Consider the following 15,337-nt stretch of genomic DNA (forward strand, 5'->3'; position numbering starts at 1 on the left):
ACTATTTGAAAAATTTAGAATACGCGTTTAACGTTCACAAGGCTGGGCAAAAATAAAAACAGGATTTCCTTTACAACGCAAAGTTTTTGTCATGATTTAAGTGTGTTACGGCAGTGGTCGGCAACCGCCGGTCCGCGAGAAATTCGTTACCGGGCCGTACACTTTAACATTTTCCCCGTGCATCCCGGGAAAGGTAAACTAGTTTAAGCGTTTTGATTGCTAAATATTTGCAGTTTTTCTAAGGCCGGTCCGCGATTAAATTTCAGGTTCAAAACCGGTCCGCAGTGTAGAAAAGGTTGCCGACTCCTGTGTTACGGCACAAATATTACGATATGCTGGGACACGTTTTCGCTTTTGCAGTGATTATTTTTCCATCGCAATTCGCATTTTGTTTGCGTAACGTCAACGTGATTAAAAGGGGGAGCAGAGTTGTAAACGGGCCTAAAATTGGAGCCCAAACCCAGCCTGAACCCAAAAGTACAAACCCGAAACCCGGCCGGAACCCGAATCGTTTTTGAGAAGCTTTTTCGATAGCATCCATTACGACGTAATTTAATATCGTGAGAAGCAAAAGCTTCAAAACAATATAAACACTTTAAACAATAATTACCAAGCCACCCTCACCTAATCGTGTTCGAAAACAAGTAGGTGTGTCGCGTTGTTTATTTAAAAACGAATGCAAAACACAGATTTGAGAAAAGCCCTCGGTGACAAATGTAACCTCGGCACAAATACTTTGAGTCGAATCATAACAGAAAATTTGTTGTTGTTTTTTACCATTTTTTTTATAATTAACGTTTCATTTAAACCAGCGGTTCCCAAACTGGGGTCCGCGGTCCTTTAGGGGTCCGTGAGGCAATTTTGAGGGGACCGCGAGGCGATTGAAGTAATTCTATAATCTTATTTGGCGTCAGTTTGTGCCACTAAATAAGTTTAAATCAAAGTAGAATTGAGAATCGACTGTCTCCGTTGCTAAACAATGGCCTTTATTGAATGACAACTATAATAAATGCAATTGTTCGCGCACAATCGTAATGTTTTTGTCCTGTTTATGATGTCACATGCTGTCTTTGGACGATTATTATGCGCAATTTTGCACAACTGGCTAAAATCCTGCAATCTACTTTTGTTTTTATGAATTACACATTTAGGCTTAAGGACCGCGAGCCCTCGAAATAATGGCAAAGGGACCGTTTAGAAAAAAATATTAAAAAGTTTGGGAACCATTGATTTAAACAAATGTAAATCTGTTTATTGTTTTGTGGAACTTAATGATTTGTTTGCTAAAACGAAAAAATTAACAACATGGACGCACAGAAATCATTCGCTACCCCTTTTTTCCCGATTTGTTCATGTAAAACAGGAACAGCTCGATTTAAAAACACAACTAAGCAAAAAAAGAATAAACGTTATTGCGGTATTAGTTTGTCCTGTCTGGCATTTTTCTGGCTTCAGTGTTTTCAAGCTTAAAATTGAAAAACAAATGTGAACAATTCCAAACAAATATAGGTTATTCTCATTGCGAAAGATGGACAACCACAAACAGTTTTTTGCACGTAAAACATTAACACTAACACAACAGAATGGGCTTTGAACATCTGATGATCAATTTGTAAAACACATATATTGCCATTGAACGGATACTTCAAAATACAAGTCAAATTTTATTTGCTTTGTAACTTCATCACATTGTGATTGTTAAACACCTACACAAAAATTAGAGACACCGAAAAAACATGGTTGTCCAGTGAAGTGTCTTGGTATTAAACAAGCAATTAAAATTTTGCTAATAGTTGCAATCATATTTACAAAACAAGAGCGTACAATATCTCTATTTATGTTTTATAGCCAACAGATTTTGTCTCTGTGCAACAGCAATTTGTTGTAAATTCGATGTGTTCGTTTCGATTTCAAGGGTGTGTTGTCCGCTCTGGGTTCCGTTTTTGTGGTGAACTGGTCCAGCGTATTTAATCTTTGTTCGACGTTGATCTGCAAAAAACATTTAGTTTTCTATAAAAGTAAAAGTCGCGTTTATTTTTAAAGTAACGGCTAGAGTAATTCAAAGCAGAATGATTGGTTTTCGCTAGAAAGTTTTAAAAAACGATTTGTAACAAATTTCTACGAAACATTAAGGCAATGTAATAAAGTAAAAAGGGTCATTAAATGTCGTCATTGTGCATCAGGGTGGTTTAATAATCTCATACCATTTTTAGCTCGTTGTAACTTGATTTCGCGTTCATGATTTTCTCTTTTAAGTTGTCGGGTTTCTCTTTCAATTCTCTCTAATTCTTCACTTTGTCCATTTCCCATTTTCCGTGATTCACCATGTTCAAAACAATACCGAGCACCTTATCATCTTAAAGTATAATACATTTGCAAACGGTTTAATCATATATCAAATATTTGCCGATTTTTGATTTCTTCAGCAAATGTTAATTAAATCTGTTACTTACAATTTATAGGTTAACTACAAGAGAAATACAAATGGCAATAAAAAATCAGCAACACCACAATAAACAATGAATTACACAAATCATTGAAATGTGGACAAAAAAGGCAAATAAAAACAACGGTATTATTCGCAAGGGCCCAGCGTGTTTAAAACCATGTAAAACAGACAACATTCCCTCAAAAAGGCTCACGTTTATGTCTTTTCAAACTGATAAAAGTTATTTATTTAACATTACAAATGTTAAACTGACCAGATTGAAACTTTTTAAAATTATTTTTTCTGCTGATTTCATTTTCACAACAAAGTTCAGACAAACAAAATGTACTTAAAAATAGGTTTGACTGTAAAATTAGAAACAAAACAGGTATATTCTGTACAAACATTGCAAAATGTGTTTTTTTAATTCTGTTTTTTATTTAAGAGTCGCAAATAGCCTGGCGTTGTGCCTCGTATTCAATAGCTTCCTGATTAGTACGCGCAATATCCAGCGCAAATTTTGCCCCGTCATCGGTTCCTTCATATTCAAATGACGATTTTCCAACTTTTGTGCCATCCTTTTCTATCCTGGGTTCTGAGATTTTAAGATGAATTCGGTCTGTAAAAAAATAAACACACAATTTTTGTCACGAGATATTAGGAAATTAGAAAACTCTAAGGCAGGGGTGGCCAACCTGTTACATACTGTGCGCAAAACTTTTTTTAAAAAAGGTTTCGGTGATACTAAAACGCTGAATCGCGGGAGATGGCGGGACGTCGTGAAAACCGTTGAATGTCGGGTTGAATTGCTGACGGTTAGTGCTATTAAGGTTGGGGTGAGGTTTTATAATAGTAAATCATTAAAAAAATCTTCCGCTGGAAACATTTCGCGACCGAGGGAAACATTCCTGCGACCGAGAGAAACTCTCGCGCAAGCATTTTTGCTGATTGTCAGGAAATAGCTGAATCAATTTTAGGCAGGGACATTGTTTGATTCATATACTACTATAAAACCATATCCCAACCCTAATAGCACTAACTGTCAGCAATTTAACCCGATATTCAGCGGTTTCCGCGACGTCCCGCCATCTCGCACGATTCAGCATTTTAGTGTCACCCAGGGTTTCAAATGCATCATAATCCCTTATAACGTGATTTTTACAAATTGTTGAGTTTTGACGCTCATTTGTGCCAGTACTAACTACTAAGTAACTGTTTGTCAACTCTTATCGGGTCGGGTCGGGTTGGGACTAACTTTTGAAACGGGTCTAACCTTACATTTAGACCAGGGTGGCAAACCGAAAGTCAATGGGACAGTCAGCTTTTTGCTTTACAGTCGCAGCCAATCATTAAAGTTGTTTCATTCCATTTGTTTCTTTTTAGGTCAAGAATACCCAAAACAAAGGACAGACATATATCATTATTATGCCCTTTTTTTGTTCCCAAGCTTTTTATGTTTTTAAGCGGTCTGTTTTCAAGTGTTTTATGCTGAATGTTCATCTCAGCAAAAGTTCAAGTGAAGGAAAAAAGGAAATTTACTCCTTTCTTTAAAAGTCATTTCATTTTCATCAACAATTAGTTTCATCTAGTTTTATATGATTACTGCGTTTAGGATTGTGCAAGGGAAATTTCTTACATCACATTCAAAACTACAACATTAAGTTTGTGCGCAAACAATTGCCTTTGTTCGTTACTTGTGAATATAATATAGGAAGGAGCATTATTTACATCCGACCACAACTTAGACTTAGTCGCATTCCACAACCAAAAAAGTTATAGTTTTTAAGTTTGGATGGGTCTTCGCGACCACTTTGCAAGTACAAGGATGCAATGCGCCATAGGTTGGCCAGCCCTGCTCTAAGGGCATTTAAGAAACAACCAACTGCCTTAAACGAAAACTAAGCGTAAACTAGAATAAAAATTACCACTTCCTCACAAAGTTTATCAACTGGGCGTTAATTAAAAACACTTCAATGACATAAATGATTCCATTTGGGTTAATTGGATATGATTTTTTGGTAGATATATATATTTATGCTTATTACCAGAAGAATGCTCAAACACTTGAATATTCTCCTTCATAAAGGTGTATCTGACGTAATAGGTGTAATGTTACGTAACAGTGGTTTACACAATTGCAGTCTAAATATGTTTCAGTTTTCAGAACTGCAAACAATTTTTTCACCTTTAGTCGCGTCTTCACGAGCCTTTTCAAGTTGGGCTTTTCTTTTCTCCTCCAAGGCTTTGTCTTCTTGCGCTTTGGCGATTTCAAGTTGTGAAGGTCCACCTCCCATGTTTAAAGATGTCAGATTTTAACCAGTTAAATGTTACACAAGTTTAAATAGCTGGAACACAACAAAATACATATGGATGGATTTGTTAAAAAGTTGACACTTAACTTGGGAAGTCAAACAACAGAATAGTTCAAAATACGTTATGATTAATTCTGGGAAAGTGTTTTTAGTGCGGCATGTAAATACAATTTAACTGAAAGAACAATTTTTTCAACATACATACAATACCATTCCTACGACAGACGACATGAAAAAATATACACAATAAAATTAGTAAAACCACACAGAAAAATGTACATTTATCACACAACAGAACGGATGCAGAAAATACTATACAGTCAACTCAATAGTTTTGTTAGTTATTTTTATGTTCAATTGCCAGTCTTTGTCTGGCATAATCTTCAGCGAATTCTTTTAAGTGTTTTTCGCTTGTCGTCAGTTCTCGTTCCCATTGGCCTTCTTGGGATCCGTCTGCCTTGTGTTCTGGACCCGACATTTTGATCTTTGTTTTGCCTTTTACAAAAAAACAACAACAATTCAGTTCATAAAATTCTAAACTAATACAGCGTATCTCGCTATAGCTCTAATAGTTTTAAATTTTTTATTGCTACAAATCTAGTTAATATATTTGAGAAGGAATTTCTTACGAAAATGTGTTCATTTTATTGGACTCACTTTGCTTTGCAGTTTCAACGTCAACTTCGATCCCAATTGTTTCTTTCTTCATTTCCAAAGTTGCTTTTCTTACCTCCTCGACCTGAGCAGATTGGTCGTTTCCCATTCTTACAATTTATCTGTTTCAAACAACACAAAACGCCTAGCCCTGTTCGAAACACGAAACAATTAAGTACATTATGTATAAGATTTTTATAGCAAGACAAGCATGTTTACACAACATAAGCAAAAGTAAACATGTCACAAAATGTAAAGTTAAAAAGTTTGAATATATTGGGTTAATTTGACACGTTTTTGGCTTTTTTATCGGTTAACTATCAATCACAAATATTTTCAACAAGTTTTGTGGCAAAATACAACACAAACACAAAAACAGTTTGTTTGTCCTTGAAACGGAAACGTTGAAGTTCGATTATTGGAACTGTCCACCCCTGCTACTTTTTCCGAACACTTGGGCGTCCGCTGGCAGACGAGCTCTTAATTCATCAACTTTATCATCCGGAGCAGTAGCGTACAAAGAATATTGACCCGTAGTGGTTCCGTCTTTGTTCGTCAGAGGGCTTGTTTGTTTCACGTAAATTCGATCTGCACAAATATTTTACTGCACTTGAAAAAAACAATTTTGTCACGCTAATAGTGACGTGTTTTGTATGTGCACCACTCTCCTAACTATTTAAAACGCTCGTAGGAGGATAGCGCCACTCTGCGTTTAACAAGCCATGGTTTAAACCAGGGGTGGGCAACATACGGCCCGCGACGGGATTTTGAGCGGCCCGCGGACAGTTTCCGGTCTCACATGATAATGTGGCCCGCGGCCACAGTCTGCCGCAATCCCCCATTACTTGCTTACTACGTCAAACTACAGTTGTAACGGACAGTAACGCTCCCCAATAGCAAAAAAATTCCCGCCGTTGTTACCATTGCACCATACGTCCATTGTTACGACATAACTACCAACCTTGTGTGTGTCCTACTTAACGGTTTCCTTTGTTTCCACACGTATAGCCTAGTTCAGGGGTGGGGAACCTGCGGCCTAAAGGCCACATGCGGCCTTTTAGGGCACTAAGTGCGGCCATCGATGGCAAAATATATTTTTAAGATGTTGATATAACCGACTGCACCAGGCGCTGAAAAAAAATAGACAGAAACGTATTTTTGATTTTATTGCAGATTATTTTTTGATTAGTTCCAGGGCAACGGTTTTCAAACAAGACCCATGGTCCCATAGTGGTACATAAAGCGATTTCCATAGGACTACCAAAAACTCCAGGTTCAGCAATTTCTAGGTTAAATAAATCCTGAATGTTGTAGTGAAGATGAAAATGTAGTGAGGAATTTTAATGAGCTTGGACCGTAAGTCCTACAAACTACGAGGAAATAGCAAAACGACCAATCTGTAAGTCAAAAAGTTTGAACACCACTGTCCTTGGCCTGGGAAATAGTCTATGCGGCCTACACGAGTGTCGATGAATCGTTTGGTAGCCTTTATAAACAAAAAGGTTCCACAACCCTGGTTAGGTGGTCAAAAATCCGTTTTAAATCATTGGATAAATACGCGATTAATGTATCGATTCAGGAATCCGGCCCGCCAAGTACTTCATTTTCCCATATCAGGCCCGCCGAATGGAGAAGTTGCCCGCCCCTGGTTTAAACAGTTAGATATCATTTAAATTACACGAAATTCCTTAAGAAATGCTCGAATTTAAAGTTTTTGCTAAATGTGACACGTTGTATACATAAAAAATTCCAAATGTTATTTTTTTACATTGATTGCGGCTAAAAACCGTAGCTTTTGCAAACCTTTGAAAACAAGCAAGCATTTTGGGCCTGTTTAGAACTCGACTTTTTATTGTAAGGAAAGATTACCAGCAAAATAACTCCCGCCCAGTAAACCTACCGTCTGACTGTTTTGCTTTTCTCAAGGCTTCATTTCGTTGTTGTTCAATTTTTCTTAGTTCCTCCTCATATTTTCGATCGCTTTCCGATTTCACCGAGAATAAATTCAAAAACTTTGTTCCAAATGATTCGGTTTGCGCTGGAACTTAAATCGACCACAAATTTATTCGGGACCTGTCGAGTTTGTTTGACCTTTTGATTTTGCAAAATGGGTTTTAGTTACTTTGTTGGAGTTTTGAAGTAACTTAATGAAAAAAAACTATTACTCAAGTAACTTGTTTATACTAAATACATTTTGGTTGCTTCACCAACTGTTATTGTCAAACTGGAAAATCAAAGAAAAAGCAGAAATATCAAAAGTGACGTCATTAGTTTAACGTCACAAAAACGGTCCTTGTATGACATCACTGTCATGTACCGGGCTGATTGGTCGGTTGGTTGCCATGGTGACAGTTGCCATCGGGAACGCGAGCTCCCATCGTGTTGCCATTGTTGCTTGGGTCCACCGAGTGTGAGTTGCCTCCCATGTTATCTGTACGTAATTGAACTTGAAACGGTGTGAATATGGTATAGGTATATTTGCAGTCGACTTACCTCGTGGTTCGTCAAACATTTCCCAGCACATAATCACAAACAGTGTACACCAACAATAATCTGTTCAGAATTGATAAACATATTTTCACATTTAGTTGTGAAAAGGGGGTGTATTAGCGGAAGACTGGTGAGTTCAAAAGCCAAAACCTTGAAATACGTCGATTTTTACACCATACTGTTGACTTTTCTCGCGATTTTTAAGCTTCTAAACTCAGCAACCACACAACATAAATCTCCCATTGCTAGATAATGTAGAAATGGGCGTAAGGCAATCCGCGAAGTTGAAATAATAATCGTGACCACATTTTTGTATCTCAATTCCTACTTCCTTTTATTCTGTTAGGTTTATATGCCAGGTTTGGTCTTAATAAATTAGTGGTCACCGATCTTATTTGACAAGTTTCTCACTAAACAATTTTAAACATATTAATTTTCGCTTTATTAGCTTTGCTACAAAGTGGACACATGAAACCGAAATTTGTGGCCTTACATCGACTTCAAGAACTAAATTCTTATTCTACAAACGACAAGCCAATATATCCGTTGAATTCCTTCCTACAAGTTTTCAGATTCAGTTACATTAGCATTCTATGCACAATTCAAATATTACTTCTATAACATCACTTCAATCCCATCTTCCCTAACTTCGAAACTAATTCCGCCTGCTTGCTGTGCACATATAAAAGCAATACAGAGAGGAACTATTTTTTCGCGTAATCGATAAGAAACCACGTGGGAGGAAAACAAGCTGAGCGAAACTGGAGTTTCACTCTGCAACCGCTCATTGCCCTTTTTCCTTCCTAATTGCAATTTTTTGCAAAACACGGTGTCTGCATGCTCGTTTTTGATTAATAGAAATAAAATACTAAAAGAAAATGCTTTCTTATAGCCGATTTTGCCCATGTAGGCCTAAACTTATATTTTTTTGATTTTTTTGCTCGCTGACGGATACAGATAAGAATATAAACACAAAAAGTGTTTTGTTTATTTACTTGTTTATATTTTTTAAATACACTCCAACGTAATGCAAGGATTTTTAGCTAAATCGGTCATGCCTTTGGTTATATCAGATAATTACTTTCATGCATTTTTGACACAACGGAAGCAACATTTTCGAAATGCCGACTTAACTTTGTGAAAATGAAGCAATTTAAAAGTGACAATAATGTCTTAATTGCGACTTGGTGACAAAGCGAATCAAATGTAGTATAAGTTGAAAATGTTTGTGTTTGCTCTTTCTCTTTTTGAAACGCGCATTGCCTTGATAATATTGAACGCATAACTCGATTTTACAAAAGAGGAACTCTGCGAAAAGCAGAACTACTTGAAGTCTGAAGTCTACGTTTTCCTTCTAATCGATTGGATCTAATAGGAAATAATGGTAATGGCAAAAACTCTAGTTTCCCCTCCCAGCGTTTAGAGCCATTTTCCTGCCGGTGTGGTTTGTAATTTGAAGCTTGCAGCACGGCAGGAGTGTTGAACTAATACGAAATAACAATACACATGTGCTCTAGAATGGTCCTAGGGGTCTAAATGTATCTTGAGCATCTATGTTTGTCCTTTTTAACCCACTACAGTCTTTTCAGCTAAAACAAAGAGCCAAAAAAAGTTTCAGTAGTTTGTTTTTTACGTTTTTTTGCGAAGTTCGTTCCAACAGTTTTTTAGTTTTAGCAACACTTATGTACAACCACGTTTCATTTCGCGTAAACCGCTTAAAAACATTTTAACACTTCTGTATATTGTGTTCATTTTTGGATCTGTGGCCCATAGTTGTAAAACTAGGTTCCCTTTTTTAACAATACTGACTTTTGTTTAAACAAGGGCTCCTTGATCTTTTTCAATGTCCCACCCACATTTACACAGTAATCGTTTTGGTAAAAGGCAATTTGCCAAAGAACACATTCTGATGTATGTCATGACGAAATATAACATCGACCCTTTATTCAAAACGTTCATGAGAGTGATCTCTATATTGTCCCCGTTAAAAATCCCTGTCATACGGTTTTTCTCAAGTACCATTTTGGTTGTACGATATACATTGTTACGCCTTAAGTAACCAAAACCTACCCACTTGAAACAGCCACACACGCCCCCATATTTGCCAACTCAGCAATTCTGTAACGGCAAAACTTCTTGTATCCATAATAACAGGCGCTTACGCAAACCAAAACCCTCCTCTACATTCTTTAACTTAACGATCGCATACCATAAAAAATACCCCAGTCGGTAATGAATGGGAACTGAAAATTAGACAAGCACGCAGGAGGCTTGAAAGCAGAACAGTTGTGCTTGTTTATCGGTCCCCCATGGTTCGGTGAATACCCTAATAAATTAGTCTCGCGCTGAAGTGCAGCCGATACTTTTGTGTCGCCATGTCTGGAGTCTGACTGCGAAAGTTATGCGGTTGGTTGAAATAACATCGACACGTTATGCAATTTGGACTGCCGGGTTCGGCGAGCGCAGAAAATACTTGATGACGCATGTTTTTTAAGGGTCCTTGCTGTTTTACATAACCGTTCAACAATGACAATGTGATCAAGTGACAAATGCAATGTGACTAATACGCAATAATAATACACTGCAGAGTCGTAAGTCGGGCCGGGCTTTTCGGGCCAGGTTCGGGCTTCGGTTTTTTCAAAAAAGGGGCTTGATTCGGTCCTAACTTTCCACTTTGTGTCAGTATTTTTAAAAAAAATTAACTAGCTATGTAACCAGTTGCTGGACCTGACCTAATGTCAAACAGCCCAAAAACGCGTTGTTTAAGACCAATTGTCTATTGTGTTTGTTGCCTTAGTCTTTTCTGAGGCTTCAATGTATACGCCTGTCAATCAAACTTTCGGGCCTAAACGGGTTTCTCAAAAACCATTTGGGTTCGGGCCTGGTTTCGAGCTTGTACTTTCGGGTTCGGGCCAGGTTCGGGCCAGGTTCGGGCTTCAATTTCAGGCCCGTTTACAACTCTGATACCCGACCGATAGAATGGTACCACAAAGTTGAAATGTATCTTGAGCATCAGTGTTTTATGTCCTTGTTAACCCGTTACAGTCGATCTAGTCTAGTTTAAAAGTTTGAACAAATTTCGCGTAAATTTGCTTGAAAACATTTTAACACTTCTGTATATTGTGTTCATTTTTAGATCTGTACCCCATAGCCGTAAAACTAGGTTTCCCATTTGCCAACCAAACTGACTTTCGTTTATACAAGCGCTCATTGACCCTTTTCAATGTTCCACCTGCATGTGCACAGTTGTTTTGGTAAAAGGCAATTTGCCAAAGAACGCATTCTGATGCATGCCAGGACGAAGTAGGCTATAGCATCCACCACTTCATTCAAAACGTCGATAGAGGTCAAAATACTCCGCCCTCGTTAAAAATCCCTGTCAAACGATTTTTCAAGTACCATTTTGGTTGCACGATATACACAATGTTACGTCTTAAACATCCAAACCCCACCCACACACGCACCCACATTTGCCAACTCAGCATTTCTGTATCGGCGAAAAATTCTTGTATCCATACTAACAAGCGCCTACGCAACGAAATACTCTCATTTAAACAACTTAACCACCGCATACCACCAAGAAATTTCCTAGTTGGTGATGAAGGGGAACCGAGAAATAAAGACGCCCTCAGAAAAGGATTGAGAGCAGAACAGTTGTGCTTGTTGATCGGTCTCCCATCGGTGGGTAACTACCCAGATAAATTAGTCTCGCGCTTAAAGTGCAGCCGATACTGTTGTTTCGCCATGTCTGGCGTCTTGCGGTTGGTTGAAATGGCATCAACACGTAATACAATTTGAACTGGTGTTATGGCTGCTCACGTAGGCTACTGCGCTATGCACAAGCCTTGCTTTTGTGAAAATTGTTCATTGACGATAAGTTGGCTTTTTTTATTTTCCAATTAAAGACATCAAGAATTAAAATTAATTTAGTTAAACCAACTGCTGAGCGTGCAATTCTTGCCTTACCTTTCGAAATTTAATTTAAAGCCAATATGTACTTACTGGAAGACAAACACATCGCAATCAAAAACAGATTGAAAGTTCAACAGGTAATGTAGCATTTTCTCATGGGTTGCAAACGGTTTGAATATCTATAAGCCTTTTTGTTTCGTTGTACCGTTTAAAGTTGGATGTCATAGAACTAACAAATAAAAAAGTTATGGCAGCCTACCCCACAACAATTTTTCGTTTTTAAGGCTGGCTCCAATAGATTTTGCAAGCAATGTAATGTTAAACCAACGTCTTATAGGTCTCCAATTTTGTGTGCATTTTAACTGTGTCCAAATGGTTGTCGGTTCTAACCCCATCTCGACCACTTGTGTTTTACTGAGAAAAGGGAATTCAATATCGAGGTTCGAGAAAGCCAAAAAGCATATTAAATAAAAAATGATGAGGCGGCTTTAAAGGCAGCTCAATAGTGAACTGTATGTAGAACACATTTAGGCGTTGCCCGCCCACCAAGGATCAAACAGAAACACGTACAAACGTAGAGAAAACAACAACAACAATGCAGTATAATTCAACTTTAAACCAGAATCTCCCAGTTGATTGCTAGGTGGATGGAGACAATAATGAATCTTACTTATTGATATATTTATCTGAATTCATAAGAGTACATGACTTAATGATCATAAATTTGCATCAGAAAAAAAACATTGCTTTTGAAAATGAAGCGATGAAATCTTCATTACAGAGTTTAGATTCTTTGTCGCAACGAAAGCCAAGCGGAACCATTATCCACTCATGTAAAGGATCTTGTACTTTTGTTGACTTTTCTACACTTATGTTGCTCTGTTAACCACGGGACTTCTGTAGAGGAAGTATGTTATCTTACGACATGTGTTTTTAATTTGTATGGGACTCCCCACACATTATAGTTGTATGTTGGATACCCTTTTGTGGAAAATATTAAGGTGAAACTATTAAGTGTTAAATTTGATGTTGAAGTTTAAATGACCAATGTTTAACAATTATTCAATGGTGTTGATATAACTTTCCTGATTGAATTTGAACAAAATAAACCAATGTCCAAAAAAGTTTACTATTTTTTCTTTATTTTATTGCACTTTTGCCCATGTAGGCCTAAACTTATATTTTTTTGATTTTTTTGCTCGCTGACGGATACAGATAAGAATATAAACACAAAAAGTGTTTTGTTTATTTACTTGTTTATATTTTTTAAATACACTCCAACGTAATGCAAGGATTTTTAGCTAAATCGGTCATGCCTTTGGTTATATCAGATAATTACTTTCATGCATTTTTGACACAACGGAAGCAACATTTTCGAAATGCCGACTTAACTTTGTGAAAATGAAGCAATTTAAAAGTGACAATAATGTCTTAATTGCGACTTGGTGACAAAGCGAATCAAATGTAGTATAAGTTGAAAATGTTTGTGTTTGCTCTTTCTCTTTTTGAAACGCGCATTGCCTTGATAATATTGAACGCATAACTCGATTTTACAAAAGAGGAACTCTGCGAAAAGCAGAACTACTTGAAGTCTGAAGTCTACGTTTTCCTTCTAATCGATTGGATCTAATAGGAAATAATGGTAATGGCAAAAACTCTAGTTTCCCCTCCCAGCGTTTAGAGCCATTTTCCTGCCGGTGTGGTTTGTAATTTGAAGCTTGCAGCACGGCAGGAGTGTTGAACTAATACGAAATAACAATACACATGTGCTCTAGAATGGTCCTAGGGGTCTAAATGTATCTTGAGCATCTATGTTTGTCCTTTTTAACCCACTACAGTCTTTTCAGCTAAAACAAAGAGCCAAAAAAAGTTTCAGTAGTTTGTTTTTTACGTTTTTTTGCGAAGTTCGTTCCAACAGTTTTTTAGTTTTAGCAACACTTATGTACAACCACGTTTCATTTCGCGTAAACCGCTTAAAAACATTTTAACACTTCTGTATATTGTGTTCATTTTTGGATCTGTGGCCCATAGTTGTAAAACTAGGTTCCCTTTTTTAACAATACTGACTTTTGTTTAAACAAGGGCTCCTTGATCTTTTTCAATGTCCCACCCACATTTACACAGTAATCGTTTTGGTAAAAGGCAATTTGCCAAAGAACACATTCTGATGTATGTCATGACGAAATATAACATCGACCCTTTATTCAAAACGTTCATGAGAGTGATCTCTATATTGTCCCCGTTAAAAATCCCTGTCATACGGTTTTTCTCAAGTACCATTTTGGTTGTACGATATACATTGTTACGCCTTAAGTAACCAAAACCTACCCACTTGAAACAGCCACACACGCCCCCATATTTGCCAACTCAGCAATTCTGTAACGGCAAAACTTCTTGTATCCATAATAACAGGCGCTTAAGCAAACCAAAACCCTCCTCTACATTCTTTAACTTAACGATCGCATACCATAAAAAATACCCCAGTCGGTAATGAAGGGGGGCTGAAAATTAGACAAGCACGCAGGAGGCTTGAAAGCAGAACAGTTGTGCTTGTTCATCGGTCCCCATGGTTCGGTGAATACCCTAATAAATTAGTCTCGCGCTTGAAGTGCAGCCGATACTTTTGTGTCGCCATGTCTGGAGTCTGACTGCGAAAGTTATGCGGTTGGTTGAAATAACATCGACACGTAATGCAATTTGCACTGCCGGGTTCGGCGAAGGCACAGGACTGTTGATGACACATGTTTTTTCCGGGTCCTTGTTGTTTTACATAACCGTTCAACAATGACAATGCGATCAAGTGACAAATACAATATGACTATACGTAATAATAATACACGGCAGAGTCGTAAGTCGGGCCGGGTTCGGGCTTAGGTTTTTTCAAAAAAGGGCTTGATTCGGTCCTGACTTTCCACTTTGTGTCAGTATTTTAAAAAAAAATTAACTAGCTATGTAACCAGTTGCTGGACCTGACCTAATGTCAAACAGCCCAAAAATGCGTTGTTTAAGACCAATTGTCTATTGTGTTTGTTGCCTTAGTCTTTTCTGAGGCTTCAATGTATACGCCTGTCAATCAAACTTTCGGGCCTAAACGGGTTTCTCAAAAACGATTTGGGTTCGGGCCTGGTTTCGAGCTTGTAGTTTCGGGTTCGTGCCAGTTCGGGCTTCAATTTCAGGCCCGTTTACAACTCTGATACCCCACCGATAGAATGGTACCACACAGTTGAAATGTATCTTGAGCATCAGTGTTTTATGTCCTTGTTAGCCCGTTACAGTCGATCTAGTCTAGTTTAAAAGTTTGAACAAATTTCGCGTAAATTTGCTTAAAAACATTTTAACACTTCTGTATATTGTGTTCATTTTTAGATCTGAACCCCATAGCCGTAAAACTAGGTTTCCCATTTGCCAACCAAACTGACTTTCGTTTATACAAGCGCTCATTGACCTTTTTCAATGTTCCACCTGCATGTGCACAGTTGTTTTGGTAAAAGGCAATTTGCCAAAGAACGCATTCTGATGCATGCCAGGACGAAGTAGGCTA

General features: G+C 37.6%; 1 protein-coding gene and 2 long non-coding RNA genes across 3 annotated transcripts; all 3 read right to left on the reverse strand.

Moving 5' to 3' along the window:
• Nucleotides 1–1,489: 1,489 nt before the first annotated feature.
• LOC145234045 (uncharacterized) lies at nt 1,490–4,775 on the reverse strand. The gene is made up of 3 exons (XR_013861256.1): nt 4,614–4,775; nt 2,205–3,047; nt 1,490–1,989 (listed from the first exon to the last, which is right to left on the reverse strand). It is a non-coding gene; the product is annotated as an uncharacterized LOC145234045 (long non-coding RNA).
• A 4-nt stretch (nt 4,776–4,779) lies between these two features.
• LOC145234047 (uncharacterized) lies at nt 4,780–5,540 on the reverse strand. The gene is made up of 2 exons (XR_013861257.1): nt 5,398–5,540; nt 4,780–5,235 (listed from the first exon to the last, which is right to left on the reverse strand). It is a non-coding gene; the product is annotated as an uncharacterized LOC145234047 (long non-coding RNA).
• A 52-nt stretch (nt 5,541–5,592) lies between these two features.
• On the reverse strand, nt 5,593–7,939 carry LOC145234044 (uncharacterized). Its single transcript, XM_080098818.1, has 4 exons — nt 7,888–7,939; nt 7,712–7,825; nt 7,295–7,438; nt 5,593–5,982 (listed from the first exon to the last, which is right to left on the reverse strand). Exons 1-4 carry the CDS (start codon nt 7,916–7,918, stop codon nt 5,810–5,812), a joined length of 462 nt encoding a protein of 153 aa, XP_079954944.1. The 5' UTR covers nt 7,919–7,939; the 3' UTR covers nt 5,593–5,809.
• Nucleotides 7,940–15,337: the final 7,398 nt, after the last annotated feature.

The sequence above is a fragment of the Phallusia mammillata genome, chromosome 6, assembly GCF_965637545.1.
Source record: "Phallusia mammillata chromosome 6, kaPhaMamm4.hap1.1, whole genome shotgun sequence".
Classification (NCBI taxonomy): domain Eukaryota; kingdom Metazoa; phylum Chordata; class Ascidiacea; order Phlebobranchia; family Ascidiidae; genus Phallusia; species Phallusia mammillata.